The sequence below is a fragment of the Bufo gargarizans genome, chromosome 7 (assembly GCF_014858855.1).
Source record: "Bufo gargarizans isolate SCDJY-AF-19 chromosome 7, ASM1485885v1, whole genome shotgun sequence".
Lineage (NCBI taxonomy): Eukaryota > Metazoa > Chordata > Amphibia > Anura > Bufonidae > Bufo > Bufo gargarizans.
Window position 1 is genome coordinate 55,328,560 of NC_058086.1, and position 18,174 is coordinate 55,346,733.

The 18,174-nt window shown below is 43.0% G+C and overlaps 1 protein-coding gene across 2 annotated transcripts; it reads left to right on the forward strand.

The window, feature by feature from the left end:
* The first annotated feature begins 2,220 nt into the window (after positions 1 to 2,220).
* BSND (barttin CLCNK type accessory subunit beta) lies at positions 2,221 to 14,318 on the forward strand. 2 transcript variants are annotated; one of them, XM_044301733.1, is made up of 4 exons: positions 2,221 to 2,547; positions 10,140 to 10,228; positions 12,339 to 12,572; positions 13,331 to 14,318. In XM_044301733.1, exons 1-4 carry the CDS (start codon positions 2,371 to 2,373, stop codon positions 13,734 to 13,736), a joined length of 906 nt encoding a protein of 301 aa, XP_044157668.1. In that variant the 5' UTR covers positions 2,221 to 2,370; the 3' UTR covers positions 13,737 to 14,318. The 2 variants fall into 2 exon arrangements, with proteins under 2 accessions (XP_044157668.1, XP_044157670.1); XM_044301735.1 differs by lacking the exon at positions 2,221 to 2,547 and adding an exon at positions 4,797 to 4,980.
* The last annotated feature ends 3,856 nt before the right edge of the window (positions 14,319 to 18,174 follow it).

Consider the following 18,174-nt stretch of genomic DNA (forward strand, 5'->3'; position numbering starts at 1 on the left):
ATTCATTTTAATAGGAGATTAATCTCGGATTTCGCCCCAAGATAGGGCATGCTGCTTCTTATTTTCCCACGTGGTGCCTCCTATTGAAATGAATGAGAGGCTGTTTTGAGGTTGTTCTTTATTAGCGCCCAAAAAAAAACTCAGTGTGAACGAGCCCTGGACCAGCGGAATTTTGGTGCCGAAATGTAGCCGCCATCTGCATGGATTCCCTCCCATTCATTGCAATGCAAGGCAGCGGTGAAGATTAGGGACATGTCCCTTCTCAGTTTGTCCCACGGCTTTAAACTGCAGCTCCCTGATCTTCAGAGCTGCCTATTTATCCCACCAGCAAAAAACGCAGTGTGAACGGGCCCTAGAGGCTGATTTACACGGCCAGTTGTTGGGGGCGATTATTGGGAACGAAAGTTACTACTGACGAGCATTACCGATAATCGACGGGTGAATTAATGGTTGATGCAGCACATTAAATCATCATTTCTGGTCAGCAGACAGTCCTGTGTGAACAGCTCTCTGCTGCCCATAAACAAGGACGGGCGATGGTATATAGCAGAGAAGACGAGCAGGCAGTTATTGGGTAGATACGTTTTTTTTCCCCCGATAATTGCCTGCCAAGTAAATTGCTGCACGCCTCCCTCAAAAAAAGTGATAGGATCTGGATAATGACAAATGTAGAAATGGCTTCGTGCAGAAAAAGTATTGGACTGTAGATCTCATGAATGATCCGCAGCAAACTCTACATGTGCGATTTGCGGATTTTGCAGCAAATTCGCCATGGGTCTCCCATTTATACAGACACTAATGGTACAGGAGTGAGACTACAGAGTAACAGGTACAAGATTGAAAGCTCGCTTCTGGGAGTTCACCCTCTGATCCAGCAGTGGTGGCAGTGCCAGCACACTATAGGAAAAAGTGCCAGCCTCTCTGGTGGCCGGGACCACAGGGGTGTCCATAAACTGGAGCTGTTTCCTATAATGTGCAAGCACGACCCCCACTGCTGGATTGGATAGTGGTCATAACCCCTGGGTAAGAGCAGCGTATAATATGATGGAAAAATTGATCCAGCCAGCAAAGGAAGCAATATGGACAATCACAATACATTACTAAGTGCCTTCTAGTATCTTTCTCTACAAGGGAATTTTGTTTGACATCTGTTATTTCTCCCAGCTCTGTAACCGGCAGTCATCGAATTCCCCCCCCCCCCCCCCCCGAGACCTAAGGATCCTTTCTTCATAGGACCTGCAGCTGCACCTGTGTGAACTGTGCCTTTACCTAAATTAAGGTAATTTATTCGACATCTGAATGTTCCTCATAGCCTCTAAGGCTGGGTTCACACATGAGCATATTCGATAAGCGTTTTTTTTAGGGCGTTTGTATTGGGCGTTTTTAATAGGCAGAAACAAGCAAACGCCCATTTAGGCGCGTTCCTGCTGAAGTCTATGGGCGGGAACGCGAGACAATACGCCCCAAAGAAGCTTCTGTACTTCTTGGGGCGTAGGGCGTTTTACAGCGCGTTCGTACACGCTGTAAAACGCTCAGGTGAGAACTATGCCCATAGGGAAACATTGGTTTTTGCCTGTTGAGCGTTTTACAGCGCGTAGGAACGCGCTGTAAAACGCTCAGGTGTGAACCTAGCCTAACAGTAAATAGGGCCCGAAGGGGGCAACTGAGCACTTGCGACCACCCCAGCGAGTTGGACAGAGAAATATGGGCTGGTGCTCTTTCCTATAGTGTGCAAGCACGACCACCGCTGATGGATTGCAGGGTGGTCGTAACCATGGAAACGAGCAGTGTATAATGTGATGGAAAAATGAATCCAGCCAGCAAAGGAAGCAACATGGACAATCACAATACATTAGTAAGTGCCTTGTATTAACTTTCTCTACATGATAAATGCCATTTGCTGAAATGACACAACCCCTTTAAGTGGACAAATCTATAATGCACGATAACGCTGTATACATGTCTACACACTAAGAGAGGTGAAAATACCTGTAAAGATTTGCAGAGGTACAATGTTATAGGCAGAGGTCTAGCCAGCCATTCATTTATATACACAACAGGTTAGGTGTAGACCTTCCTGGGTATTTATACCTCCAGGGAAGGTTAAAGAGAGGCGTGCAGCATCACTGGAGTGGAAATCTCAGGAAACTATTTGCATTCATTCCAATACTTTTTTTTAGAACTGGCTTGATCAACTTTGGTCAGGACTGGTCTGATTGGGGTAAAGCACTCGCTGTAGACTGGAGATCAGCAAGGACGTCCTGCCTCGGTGACGCCTGTCACTTTAATTCCCTCTTTCATACTTGGCCGCCTTCACTTTTACCAGTAACCCCGAGGGAAACTTTTTTTTTTTACCCCCATCCGAAGACTATGGCTGAGGATAAAACATTCCGCTATGGGATCATTGTCCTGGGATTTTTCTTGATTATGATTGGCATGTTCATTATGAGTGTGGATAAACCCCAGATATACATCACATTCTGCTGTATAGGGGTGTTACTGGTGTTTATAGGGATCACCTGGAGCATCTGTCAGTGCTACCCCAAGGTAGGAGCATCTTCTCTTATTGTCTATGGAAATAAAAAAAGGGGGAATTTTTTCATGTTTCTAGTTTTGAGTAAATGTTGTTAGGGGGCTAATGATGGAAGAGCATTCATCTTTAAATGCAATTATCTGATATAAAAAGTAAAAATAAAAAATGTTACAAATTAGAACAGTTTTGGTTTCAGTAGTACAATCAGTCTTAGTATGTTCTGAATTTTGTAACAGGCTCTTGTTATCTCGTATCAGACATTTTCTACAAGACATCCAAGTCAGAATCCCAATCCCAGAATCTTATTATAAAGGGGTTCTCCAACCCCTTAAAAGGTTGAAAGTTCTAATTAGTCAGTGATTGTCTTTATGGGCTACATGATGCTAGATGACAGTCCATCGATGTGTGATGATATCAAGAAGCTGGGACCCGACAAGCAGCAGTGATCAGCCACAAAATAAAATAAAAAAATATATATAAATTTTTTAACATTTGTAAACATTCACAATATTTTTTAGGGGTTAGAAAGTGCAATAAAGATATAAAAAACATTCAGTATCATATATCATGTACATACACAACTCACTTATTAATGGGTATTTCGATTGTGTGAAGTTATGCCCAATCCACAGGACAGGGGATAGCTAGGAGATCAGTTGAGGTGCTACTGCTGGGAACCCCACCGATCACCAGAACGGGGACCCCATTCGGGCAGCCATTCATTTCTATGGCAGTACCAGAGATATCCGGGTACAGTGCTCGGCTATCTCTGGAACACCCCCAAAAATTAATGGAGCAGCAGTCCAACCAGCCCCACCATTCATTTTGGGGAACTCCACAGAGTACAGTACTTCACACAACCGGAATCAGGGTTGCCAACCAGAATTTTTTTTTTTTCTGGACAACTTATCCCAAAATCACGGACAGCCAACATTTTTCACGGACATATTGTAATAGCACAAGGAATGCTAAAGATTGTAAGTAATACATGTCTATAGCTCAATATACTGATAACTCCTCAGTACCAGCACTTACTGCGAGCTCTAAAATGATGATAATTACCACCAGCCTCAAAAAATAAAAATAAAATCACAGATAGATCTATTTATTTTTTCACGGACACAGGAAAAAAGTCTTCTATTTTTACGGACTGTCCAGAAATTTCTGGACGGTTGGCAACCCTGACCGCAATACCCCTTTAAGACCAAATTGATTATGTGAAGTTTTGCAAAATACATAAGAACAAATGATAGCAGCTACATTTATATATTTTTGTCAGTTCGTATTTTTGTCATTCACAGTGCTGTATGTCACCTGTCATGTGACACCTCATATCATCTTAATAGTTTTGATTATAGGTTTGTATATTTGTTGGTGTTGATTTATATCTCTTTTTTTTTTTTTTGCGGTGCTCACTCATTTGCTCTTTTTCTCTTATGTACATTGCTTCTGTACTGTGCATTTTCCTTCCCTGTCCTGTGTCATTACTGTACCCAGTATCCCCCATACTGTCACACTGTCCATAAGTCCCATACTGGGTCATCGCTGTGTCCATGATTCACAAACTGTGAGATCACTGTGTATGTTTGCAGCGTCCCACTATGCGCTAAAAGAGGAGACTTCAAACCTTTGTGTATGTCATTTTATGTCATTTTCTATTTCTTCTGAAATAGCTGCCAACTCCTCACAACAGGCTGGTAACCGCATTACACACAGTCACCACTAGGAGGTGCTATCACATCATTTATATAGAACAGGTCAGTCACAGTGAGTTAGATGAGAGATTAGTGAAGGAGAGGAGAGTATGTAGCTTCTTATCTGTGCCTCTGAGCACATCCCAGTAGGGCGATATATATATATATATCTAGAAGCCTGACCCAGGACTTATTGGATCCCTTCTTATAGAGCCACTAGCCAGAAACGGAGTGGATTTACGGAAGCAACCTGTTCAAAGATTGGAGCAGATGAGTAATGCCTGCCGCTAGGGAGACCGCCCTGTTGGTTGCCAAATTCTAATTCAGAAGATCCAAGTACTGAACGGTTGGGTTATCAGAGCAAGACCAGAACCAAGGAAAGTGTCACTCTCTCACTTAAGTCAAGTTGGAACCTGTCTAAAACTGCCTCACCGAGCCTGTTGTCTGGAGTTGCAGCTCATCCTTAGGCTACATGCACAGGTTCCGCATCCAAGCCGCATTTCCGTGTGCTGTCCGCATCCGTTGCTCCGTTCCGTAGCCCCGCAAAAAATATATAACATGTCCTATTCTTGTCCGTTTTGCGGACAAGGATAGGCATTGTTACAATGGATCCGCCCAAAAAACTGATGCCATACGGACGCCATCCGCAATTTGTGGACCGCAAAACACATACGTTTGTGTGCATGTAGGCTTATTCTGTGAAGCAAGGCATTATTTGTGTGGATGCTAACTACCTCAAGGCAAATACTTCAAGTAAAGTTTCAGTTTGTTTAATTCCTGACTCTCTCCATATTTGGCACTATCTCTCATTGCACCTAATGGTGCTGGTCTCACGAACATCGGGGACCCGGCCTCCAAGGCACCCTAAACACCCACACCACCAAGGGCACCTCAACTACCATCTGGCTGGTGATGCCCCTAAGGATTTAGTGCTGTCCTTCCAATCGCTGCCTGCTGGAACAGTGAGTAAAACTACTACCCCCATCGGCCCACCAACACTCTCATATATTACCCCTGTGGCTCGGTGGCTGCATCAAATTAGCGTCCCAAACAGGATAAATTCCTCTGCGCCTTGTGTGAACTGGATCCAAATACCATGTGCCTTATGCAAATAGATCAAAGTTCTGTGTACAGTGAGTTAACAGAATAAACTGCTTATGTGCTTTTGAGAGAGACTTGGAATTAGCAGTGTCAGATATACACCTTTATTGAGCTGAAAAAAGTATTTATGCAGACGGAGACTGCATTGGAATAGTGTACAAGAACCCTACTGCAAAATTGCATTGTCGAAAGTTGAAAAATCTAAGATTTTATGTCAAATTTTATGGAAAATTATCATGGGTGAGAACTTGCTGCCTAAGAAAAGAATTGTCATGGCCGAGAGAACGCTGCCTACAACTGGAGAGGATGCCTCCTCGATGGATGAAGCGACAGATGAGCAAGCAAGAAAAGCCCAGCTCCAAAGTGCCAGATGGAGAGCTCTGGGAACTGAACCACCGCCCTATCCATACCCTACGGCGCAACTAACGGTAGTGCCGATCTCTGATGATGACCCCGTGGAGGAGCCGCAGTGACTCCCGGGGAGACCGGCCGGCTTTGGGCCACCAGACCCACAGAGGCAAGCCCTGTTCTCAGAAATCAGACCCGCCGGCGTTGCGAGAGTTAATCACACAAAAGTATATTTTGAGGAGCTGACCAAGCGGCTGGTGGACCATCCTGGAGAGTGTCTTCCCCAATTAGAGAGACGGCTGGGGACCGTTCTCTCCTTTGACAAAGAAAAAGGTTACAGATTTTTTCTCGATCAGGGAAAAGGGCATAATTATTTTGTAAACCGAAGATCTGTAAAGAGGACATACCTGCCAGATCGTCTGCACAATCTCCAGGTAGGGGAGATCGTAGAATTTACCCCCGCTGAGGGCATGAGAGGCCCCCTACGCCACTGTGGTAACTAGACCACCACCAGGAGGACTAGGAAGAGCCAGAAAGCGGTGCGGAACTAGCGCCGGAACCGGAGACCTACCAGCACCAGGCTTTCTTCCTGGGGACGAAAGTCTTTTGGCAGCCCGTAACCGTTGAGCCAGAGGCAAGACCTCGCTGCCGAAAAGAACTGCGTCGCCGGGCTGAAGAAATCGCCGCCGCCGAGGCCCAGAAAGGATATCGGGCCTACCAAAAAGGCCAATGCCGCATGGCGGTACGCCAGAGTCTGGATGCCAGGCGCAACCGCCCTGAACCTACTGAGGATCTCCAAGGGCCGGAGCCCGTAATACCACCACAAACCCAAGGTAAAGAGCCGAATCCTGCACATTCGCAGCTGCCTTCCATTCATTTCTATGGGGCCGCCGAAAATAGCTGAGCGCTGGCTCGGCTATTTCCGCCGGCCCCATAGAAATTAAAGGAGGCGGTGGCCGCGCAAGCACAGTGCGCTCCCATTCAATTGTATGGGGAGAGCGCTTGGACCATTCCGCACCTCTGGGACCCGCACCTATCAGACAATAGAGGCATATCCTAGCGATATGCCCCCATTGTCTGTGATGGGAATACCCCTTTAAGTTGAAGCACATCAGTTACAGTTCTTAGCATGCAGTGGACTGGCAGTTGGTCCATAAAATGCACTTTGCACAGATGTTACAGAAGACACGACCGCACAGGTAACTACTAGGTAAAAGTGTCTGTTGAGAGCAGTCTTCCTTATACGGCACTTCTCTAGCTGACTTTAGTATAAGCATTCAGGCAACCAACAGGACTGTCCCCTTAAAGTCATACTATGGTCTGTAATGGCCTCTTTTATATGGTCAATACTTGGTCAGTATTTTGCATCAGTATTTGGTCAGTATTTGTAAGCCAAAACCAGGAGTGGACCCTACAGAGAAAAGGTATAATAGAAATATTTGTGTCTCTTCTGTGTTTAGTATAGTTTAGGGTCCATTCAAACGTCCGTAGTATTTTGCGGTCTGCAAATTGCGGACCGCAAAACACTGACGCCAAACATCGCCGACACTTAGAAGATCATTCCTATTCTTGTCCGCAGCTGCTCTATTTATTTTATAGAGCTGCGGACCGGAAATGCAGATGCGGACAGCACACTGTGTGCTGTCCGCATCTTTCCCGGCATCATTGAAAATGAATGGGTCCGCACCCGTTCCACATAACTGCGGAACGGATCCGAACCCGTTCAACGGACGTCTGAATGGACCCTAATGGGGTCGGAGGGTATCACGTAGCATCCAGCAGTGTCAGATCCAGACATCTTCGGCAGGCTGCTCCCTACAAGAACAGCCTGCCGAACATATCTAACGCTAGTGTGAAACTGGCCTCTACATTTTTGCATCTGCTTTCTCTTGTGTCTCAGACTACACTACACAGACTCAGCTCTCAACTCTAGCATGTTCCTCCTCTCTCTATATATAAAGGATGACACCAGCCCCCTCTAGTGGTGGCTGTGAATATGGCTTAATAATACAGTATGCATTTATATACAGTAAAGGCATATTTTTACACAGAAATCCACACAGAAATCCATTCTTTCCAGTGTACCACTACTCTGTAGTGGGACGCTGCACTTTATTCTCGGGAGTGGAGCTGCAGCTGATTAGCACACTGGGTATATGCCCTATCCAATGCTGTGCTCAACTGTTTTCGGTGAGTTTTCTACCGTCACTGTGTTTAATAACTTTTACCTATGACTTTTTATTTATCTTTGTACAGTGATATTACTTTGTTAAGCCTGCTTTGTGGCATCATTAAATGCTTATAGTGATACACTGTGATCAGGATTGTTCTACTATCAGATAGTGTTCATCATCCCTGCATTATTACATCAATGAGATTATTATTATCTCTGTACTCGGACATCACTGTGTTTATTATCTCTGTACTGTGACATCACTGTGTTTATTATCCCTGTACTGTGACATCACTGTGTTTATTATCTCTGTACTGTGACATCACTGTGTGTATCATCCCTGTACTGTGACATTACTGTGTGTATTATCTCTGTACTGTAACATCACTGTGTTTATTATCCCTGTACTGTGACATCACTGTGTGTATTATCCCTGTACTGTAACATCACTGTGTTTATTATCCCTGTACTGTGACATCACTGTGTTTATTATCTCTGTACTGTGACATCACTGTGTTTATTATTCCTGTGCTGTGACATCAGTGTTTATTATCTCTGTACTGTGACATCACTGTGTTTATTATCCCTATCCTGTGACATCACTGTGTTTATTATCTCTGTACTGTGACATCACTGTGTTTATTATCCCTGTGCTGTGACATCACTGTGTTTATTATCTCTGTACTGTGACATCACTGTGTGTATTATCCCTGTACTGTGACATCACTGTGTTTATTATCTCTGTACTGTGACATCACTGTGTTTATTATCCCTGTGCTGTGACATCACTGTGTTTATTATCCCTGTACTGTGACATCACTGTGTTTATTATCCCTGTGCTGTGACATCACTGTGTTTATTATCCCTGTACTGTGACATCACTGTGTTTATTATCTCTGTACTGTGACATCACTGTGTTTATTATCTCTGTACTGTGACATCACTGTGTTTATTATCCATGTACTGTGACATCACTGTGTTTATTATCTCTGTACTGTGACATCACTGTGTTTATTATCCTGTACTGTGACATCACTGTGTTTATTATCTCTGTACTGTGACATCACTGTGTTTATTATCCCTGTACTGTGACATCACTGTGTTTATTATCTCTGTACTGTGACATCACTGTGTTTATTATCCCTGTACTGTGACATCACTGTGTTTATTATCCTGTACTGTGACATCACTGTGTTTATTATCCCTGTACTGTGACATCACTGTGTTTATTATCTCTGTACTGTGACATCACTGTGTTTATTATCCCTGTACTGTGACATCACTGTGTTTATTATCTCTGTACTGTGACATCACTGTGTTTATTATCCCTGTACTGTGACATCACTGTGTTTATTATCCCTGTACTGTGACATCACTGTGTTTATTATCCTGTACTGTGACATCACTGTGTTTATTATCCTGTACTGTGACATCACTGTGTTTATTATCCCTGTACTGTGACATCACTGTGTTTATTATCCCTGTACTGTGACATCACTGTGTTTATTATCCCTGTACTGTGACATCACTGTGTTTATTATCTCTGTACTGTGACATCACTGTGTTTATTATCCCTGTACTGTGACATCACTGTGTTTATTATCTCTGTACTGTGACATCACTGTGTTTATCTATCCCGTGTTACTGGACATCACTGTGTGTATCATCCCTGTACTGTGACATCACTGTGTTTATTATCCCTGTACTGTGACATCACTGTGTTTATTATCTCTGTACTGTGACATCACTGTGTTTATTATCCCTGTACTGTGACATCACTGTGTTTATTATCTCTGTACTGTGACATCACTGTGTTTATTATCCATGTGCTGTGACATCACTGTGTTTATTATCCCTGTACTGTGACATCACTGTGTTTATTATCTCTGTACTGTGACATCACTGTGTTTATTATCCCTGTACTGTGACATCACTGTGTGTATTATCTCTGTACTGTGACATCACTGTGTGTATTATCTCTGTACTGTAACATCACTGTGTTTATTATCCCTGTACTGTGACATCACTGTGTTTATTATCCCTGTACTGTGACATCACTGTGTTTATTATCCCTGTACTGTGACATCACTGTGTTTATTATTCCTGTACTGTGACATCACTGCGTTTATTATCTCTATACTGTGACATCACTGTGTTTATTATCCCTGTACTGTGACATCACTGTGTTTATTATCCCTATGGTGGGATATAGTAGTGTGTGTATGTAAAGGTTCTGTGACATAACTGTATAAATTATTCCAGTGCAATGATTTTTGTAATATTTTCACAGATCACATTTGTCCCTGTGGATATGGAAACTGTCCCATTCTCAGAGAAGTCTCCAGCGTTTTCTAATACTGAAATCCCTCAGAAGCAGTGGTATGTCTCCAGATATTAGACTAAATCATTATAACTGTACATACGGTATTCCTACAGATTATTCCTCATGCCATTTACTCCAAGGTCAAACATTATTACAATGTGTAAAATGGAAGCTATGCCGAGGTTATCTAGCAGGCACATCTTATTAAACCATAGTGAAAACAAGAACGTTTTTTATCAGGGATAATTTAGAAGAACAGTATTGTATATACAATAGACGCATGATCTGATGACAGCAGATAAACATCTACTCCTGCTGTGCCTCCACTTTGAGGCTATACTTTTCCAAGAATTTTTATTTATTCAGTACATGAATGGATTTTGCAAATACACTTAATTAAAAAATGTCCTTCTATTTTGTGTCTGCAACTCCTACACGGACGTATGTGTCTCCATGGTAACAGTCTACAAACAGTTGTACATCAGAAGTAGGGGATAGTTGGAAGGAAGCACAATTACACATCCCTAATGTTCCAAAAGAGATAGGTAGGACATACACACTGTAGACTGTCCAGTTTTGAGTATATCATGATGATGTAAAGCAGCATTAGGAGGGGGCTTCAATTTACTCTTGCTTTGGTACCAGTCTTCTCTATGTCCACGCCCGCCCATAGGCTTCCCATAGACAGAAACTGGTAGGATGAATACGTTTAACCAATCATTTGCAAAGTTGCTTTATTTTCTATATTAGATGCAGTGGAGCCGTACAAAATTTAGTTGAAAAGGTACTGTATACATAAAAGGTGATTGACATCTTTGCACTGAATTTTTGCTTCTGCAGAGGGTGTGTAAATCCTTCACCTAGGCTAGTGGTGCTGTAGGAATTGACATAAATCCATCAGAACACTATTTCTGTTTCGGACGGCTCTCTGTTCTCCTTCTTCTTGCCCTCAGCAGAAAGAATGGCGAGGAGAGGTTGCACGTGGCAGATCATAGTGTGGAGTGGGGTGAAAGCATCCAAGCAGGGCAGCTAACACAGGCTGTAGATAAGAAAGCACACATATGGAAGTTTGCCAGGGGAGAAATGTGGATCTATTGATAGTCCACCTATTAGGTGGTGGTGCATTAAGGCATGTTCTTAATCCACGGTGGTTACAAATGTAAACATGAATTGTCATTTTATTGTATTCCAGGAGGGGTGGGGTTGGTTGGATGGTGGACATCCATACATTCTTGCTGTATGTGGTGGCTATATTACTTTACTGGGCTAAAGCAGATAGAGAGCATCATTTAGACACTATAGGGGTTATGTGGGCTTTACCCCCCAAAAAATATTATTTTCAAAATATTAATAAAAATACATAATTTAAAAAAAGGAATCACATACGGCTCTGTCTCCTTCATAAAACTTGTCTTGGACAAATTTCTCTAATCACTTCTATCCAAATAACATTTTAGTGGTCACATTATCACACATAGAGAAAGCCGACATTTTTGCATGATAAATATAGAGTAAATCACTTAAAGGGGTTGTCCCATGAATACTATAAAAAAATGAAAATTATACACAATTCAGTACATGACAATTTCTTTCTAACATAGCTAGAACCAGCCCTGTACCTCGCCTGGATCGAGAGATCTCCCCATTAATTGCCCCAATTGTTCTATTTGATTTATTTCAAGCTGGCAGCATAGCGGACGTGTCATTTCTCAGGTGGCGTGTCCTGTCTGCTGCAGCTGGTGGCAGTTGAAGGATGGAACTGAGCATGTGCTTCCATCTCAGTGAGCAAGACAGAAAAAGATCAACCAGCTAGGTGCGCTATACAAACAGATTTGATTGAATAACTCCGTAGCTGCAGTATAATACATTTCTAATTAGATGCAATTACGAAAGTATTCAGATCTAGGGGCTGGTTTGGAAGCTGTAGAATATTTTTAGTGGGACAACCCCTTTAAGATAGATAAATATCTAAAATGGCTATTTGCAGTACCAAGTATTTCTGTTGTCCAAATCTGAAGATCCCAGGATTGTTGGACTGCACCCAGGTGTATGGCTGGGCCAGCTGTGAAGTCTTTCACTAGACACTTGATGTTGTTTAAGACACAGCAAGATATGAACTATAATAAAACACATTGCATTATTTTTGCTGCATGAATGTCTTATCAGGTCAACCACATGTTACACAAGCAGTAAAGATGCTGAGAGATACGAAGCCACTCTACCATCCTATGAACAGATTGAGATCAAAGTGGAGGAGCTCGGAGAAGACAACTTAGTCCAATCGGTTCCTCCTTTACTGCAGTCAGTGATGAGGGATTCACAGGCCAAAGTTCAAGCCAAGGTAGAGATACATAGGAATACAGTCTGCAAGGAGGAGCATGCGATCTCTGAAGCCAACTGGTACGTATCAACACCTTATAGAAGAGTGGTCATGATCAAATACTGTACATCTCTATTATCTCACATGAACAGTGTTCATTTTAGAACATGGTCAGATATCATAGTCAAGTATCAGTGTGAGGCAAAATACTATCTCTGACACATGACCTTGACACCTGACATCAAGGTCATGTGTCAGTGGTCAGGTGCCAGAGTCAGGTGCCAGAGTCAGGTGCCAGAGTCAGGTGCCAGGGTCAGGTGCCAGGGTCAGGTGTCAGAGTCAGGTGTCAGAGTCAGGTGCCAGAGTCAGGTGCCAGAGTCAGGTGCCAGAATCAGGTGTCAGAGTCAGGTGTCAGGGTCAGGTGCCAGAATCAGGGGTCAGGGTGAGGTGCCAGAGTCAGGGGTCAGGGTGAGGTGCCAGAGTCAGGGGTCAGAGATAGTATTTTGCCTCACACTGACATTATTCTGATACTTGACTATGATATCTGACCATATCCTAAAATGAACACTGTACACATGACATACTGTAGGTTGGATATTATATACTACTACTCAAGATGATAGGGTATGAATAATTTGAGATGGCCTCTAAATCTATGGTCACCTCAATAGGGGTTTCCAGTTCTAATGGGCAGCTCACATCAGTGAGGGCTTCAAAGGCTTCCATAACTTCCATTAACCTCAATGAAGATATGACTTTGCATTTGAGGTCATCTGCATCTGCATGATAATTCCTTGCAAGGAACATTTGCCATTGATGCTGCTTTGTTTCTCCGCAGCCAGTCTGCACCCCTTGCCTCTCTTAAAGAAGACACCAACCTGACAGCCTCTGAAGATGGTAGAAGCAGTACTTCATCTCTTCCCAGCAGTGACGACTGGCAGATAGGCAAGACAACGGCTCAGTTACAAAGTCCCATCTTTGGAGAAGGAATCGATCTAATAGATGTTCCTGTATCTGAGGGAACCAAAGTCACATTGTCCTATGAGACGGTCCATCCAGAGCTAAAACATGAAAGCTATCAACGTCCCCACCAGGGTGATAATTATGGTGGGAAGGATGAACCTGGCAATGTCTCATTCACTCCAGGTCCTAGCCAAGACTCTGAGACTGATGATCTGTATTATGGAATGAAGGATGAGACGGAGAATTTAATGCCAGGGGATGAATCAGATTTTGAACATTGATCACCAAGTGGCGATCTCAGTGGTCACCTAGATAATTTCATTTTCTAAAGATATGCTCCCAAAAGAATATATGGCAGTATTTATGGAGCAGAAATATTTATTGGATCCACTGTAATTTCTTTACATATGAGTAAATTTAGGCGCATGCAGGGGGTGGGGGCGGACAAGCTATGAGCCTCGGCAAGTTCACACGAGCGAGTTTTCTGTCCAAATGCGATGTGTGTAGTGAATGCTTAGCATCGGACAGAATTCTGAATTCATTTTTCACGCATCATCTCTGCGTTCAGGAAAAATCGCAGCATGTTCTACATTGTGCATTTTTCACGCAGCTCTAGCTCTATAGAAGTGAATGGGGCTTGTGTGAAAAACGGAAAGCGTCCGGATTCAATGCATTTTTTACGGATAGCTGCTAGGAGATGTAGATTGTTATTCTTCATTTTTTCTCTATGCAGGGGAAAAACGCATCTAAGGGCTCATGCACACGTCTGTATTTTTTTTCTGTGTCTGTTCCGTTTTGTTTGCCGCCCATATGCTGATCCATTCACTTCAATGGGTCCCCCCCCAAAAACGGAAATGACTCTGTGTGCATTCCGTTTACGTATGTCCGCATGGCTGTTCCACATAAAAGTTAGAACATGTCCTATGCTTGTCCGATTTGTGGATAAGGATAGGCATTGTTACAATGGATCAGCAAAAAAAACGGATGTCATCCGTATTTTTTTTGCGGATCTGTATTTTGCGGACCATAAAATACATACGGTCGTGTGCATGAGCCCTAGACCAAATACAATCCGGACAGGAAGACGCACACACTGAACGCAATCGCAGAAAATACTGATTTAACTTGCCTGCAAAACCATCAGTTTTTTTCCTGAACAGATCCGGACAGAATCCGTATCGCTTGTGTGAACGAGGCCTTATGGTGCACACAGTATGCTCCGCTGGACATACTATTCTAGCACAATAGCTGCTGTCACGCTGACACTTCTTATCGGCGGAGATTTACCTGCCTATAATGTAGGTAAATTCAATGGAAGCTGCATTGTGGGGGCCTCTCTGCTTGACTGAGCATCTCTGCAGGGGAAACAAGCGCCGCTGCTCTCATGGGGAGAGGTCTGATCTGAGATAATCTGCAAACAGCACTTCATTAAATGTGTGTTCATAATAAACACTGCCCAGGTTTCGCCCTTCATGCCGGCCGGATGGGACATTGAAGGTGATGTGACTGGGGCTTTGGGTTGGGTAGATATGAATGTTGTAAACCGTAATAAAAATGGCGTGTATAATAAATTTGACTAAATATGATCATAAATAGGAGTTATTTTATCTCATATTGCCCAGCGGTGTAGCGATGGTGCTGCAGAAGCTGCAGTCACACGTAGACGCCGATGGGGACCCTTTGTCTCCTGTACCACATAAAGAGGACCTGTCAACTCTCCTAAAATATGTCTGTTTTAGTAACTACTTGCATTATGGACTTTTTTGGGGGCCATTCCTCTATTATTCCTTCTACTAGTTATGAATAACAGTGTGCAATGAAGGTCCAGATGGGTATCACCAGTTTGTGTCACAATCCAATCAGTGCTGTCAGTGTCAGGCTGGGTTCACACCTGAGCGTTTTACAGCGCGTTCCTACGCGCTGTAAAACGCTCAACAGGCAAGAACCAATGATTCCCTATGGGAATGGTTCTCACCTGAGCGTTTTACAGCGCGTACGATCGCGCTGTAAAACGCCCGACGCCCCAAGAAGTACATGAGCTTCTTTGGGGCGTCTTGTCGCGCGTTCCCGTACATAGACTTCAGCGGGAACGCGCGACAATGGGCGTTCGCTTGTCTCTGTATGCGCGATTGCAAACGCCCGTACAATCGCGCATACAGAGCGCTCCATCGCGAACGCTCAGGTCTGAACCCAGCGTCAGGGGACACCCTCCCCCACCAACTAGTAAGAAAAAAAAAAAACACAATTAAAGTGGCACAGCACAAAATAAAGAAAAAAAGCAGCAACGCAAAAATAAAAAAAAGCAGACAAAAAGGGAGGGTGCACGCCTCCAAAGACGCAGAATCCAAGTCCTCACCAAACCACAGATGAACACAGACAAGGCAGCACTCCAAAAAGAATCAAAGTTTTATTCACTTAAAGGGAACCTGTCACCGGGATTTTGTGTATAGAGATGAGGACATGGGTTGCTAGATGGCGGCTAGCACATCCGCAATACCCAGTCCCCATAGCTCTGTGTGCTTTTATTGTGTAAAAAAAATATGATTTAATACATATGCAAATTATCCTGAGATGAGTCCTGTACGTGAGATGAGTCGGGGACAGGACTCATCTCAGGGTAATTTGCATATGTATCAAATCGGTTTTTTCACACAATAAAAGCACACAGAGCTATGGGGACTGGGTATTGCGGATGTGCTAGCGGCCATCTAGCAACCCATGTCCTCAGCTCTATACACAAAATCCCGGTGACAGGTTCCCTTTAAAGGGGTATTCCCATCTTCACTTTTTATACTTACCCTTGTTGAGCGCGACGTTCACTTCCTGGATTCTTCTCCCGGCCAGGCCGCGCTTGCGCAAAAGACTGAAGATTTTCTCCCGGCCGGGCCACGCAATGTCCTGAACGCGCACAGTGACTTATTCCTGGCCTGTATAGTACAGAGCCGACGTGCGCGTTCGCGGCTCTGTACTATACTGGCCAGGAAGAAGTCATCATGGCGCATGCGCGGTGGCGTGCGCGTTCAGGACATTGCCCGGCCGGGAGAAAATCTTCTGCGCAAGTGCGGCCCGGCAGGATTCTACAGGAGAGGTGGCTGTAACCAGGGGAGACGAAAGACAATGATCAGGTAAGAGGGGACTTATTTTCTCAAAAAGGGTGGGAATTGGGTAATTAAGTGTATTTACAAAAATGATCACTGTCAGATCATTAACAGATTTAACAGTGATCATTGTGATGGGAATACCCCTTTAATGTCAGCATAGGTATACCCATATCAGCTGACATTGGGTGAATAAAACTTCAATTCTTTTTGAGTGCTGCCTTCTCTGTGTTCATCTGGACCTTCATTGCAAACTGCTAGTAACTCATTCATAACTTCTAGCAGGAATAAGAGAGGAAAGGCACAACATAGAGTCATTAGAATAGATGTTCCAGAAATGTTATTACATGAGGAATGCGAGTAGTTACAGACATGTCAGGAGAGGGGACAGATCTTCTTTAAGAGGACGACAGCGCTATAGATAGAAGTCGGTATAACTTTAATGTTATGTATTGTGTAAATTGGTATAATTGGGTTGCAGGATTTTTCTATGTTATGTTTGATGACTATATACATAGCCAGTTAATTAAAATGTATGTAAAATGCATTAAAATTCACAGTAAAATCTGATGAAGTAGACCAACAATGGTTTCGTTTGAGTCCCTTTTATCTTCAGGACTGATGTGGTACAAATGCAGAAGTGCCTCACTCCTCACTATCAGCAGCACAGAATATTTAGTTTTTTTCAGTATCATCTATACTGAGGGGGAAGCATAAGAGGTATGTGTGGGGTCCATCTACATACAGAACATACTGTCCTGGACAAGTATATGTCATTTGTGTGCAAATATTGGGAATGAAAGCAAATGTGATTGGTTGCTGTGAGTTGCTGGAAATGTAAGGTAATCCGTTTTGGAGAATGCCTTTCTTTGTGAAGGGTCCTTAACTCCTTATGGACCGGGCTCATTTTCACCTTCAGGGCCAGGCCATTTTTTTGCAAATCTGACCAGTGTCACTTTATGGGGTGATAACTTTAAAACGCTTTGACTTGTACTTTATGACACTGGTAAAATGGAGTCAAAATTATTATTTTTTATTTATAAAAAAATACCAAATTTGCCAAAAATTTTGAAAAATTAGCAAATTTCCAAGTTTCAATTTCTCTACTTCTATAATACATAGTAATACCTCCAAAAATAGTTATTACTTTACATTCCCCATATGTCTACTTCATGTTTGGATCATTTTGGGAATGACATTTTATTTTTTGGGGATGTTACAAGGCTTAGAAGTTTAGAAGCAAATCTTGAAATTTTTGAAAACCCACTTTTTAAGGACCAGTTCAGATCTGAAGTCACTTTGTGAGTTTCACATAATAGAAACTACACCCCTCAAGGTATTCAAAACAGATTTTACAAACTTTGCTAACCCTTTAGGTGTTCCACAAGAATTAATAGAAAATAGAGATACAATTTCAAAATTTCACTTTTTTGGCAGATTTTCCATTTTAATAATTTTTTTCCAGTTACAAAGCAAGGGTTAACAACCAAACTAAACTCAATATTTATGGCTCTGATTCTGTAGTTTACAGAAAAACCCCATATGTGGTCGTAACCGCTGTACGGGCACACGGCAGGGCGCAGAAGGAAAGGAATGCCATACGGTTTTTGAAAGGCAGATT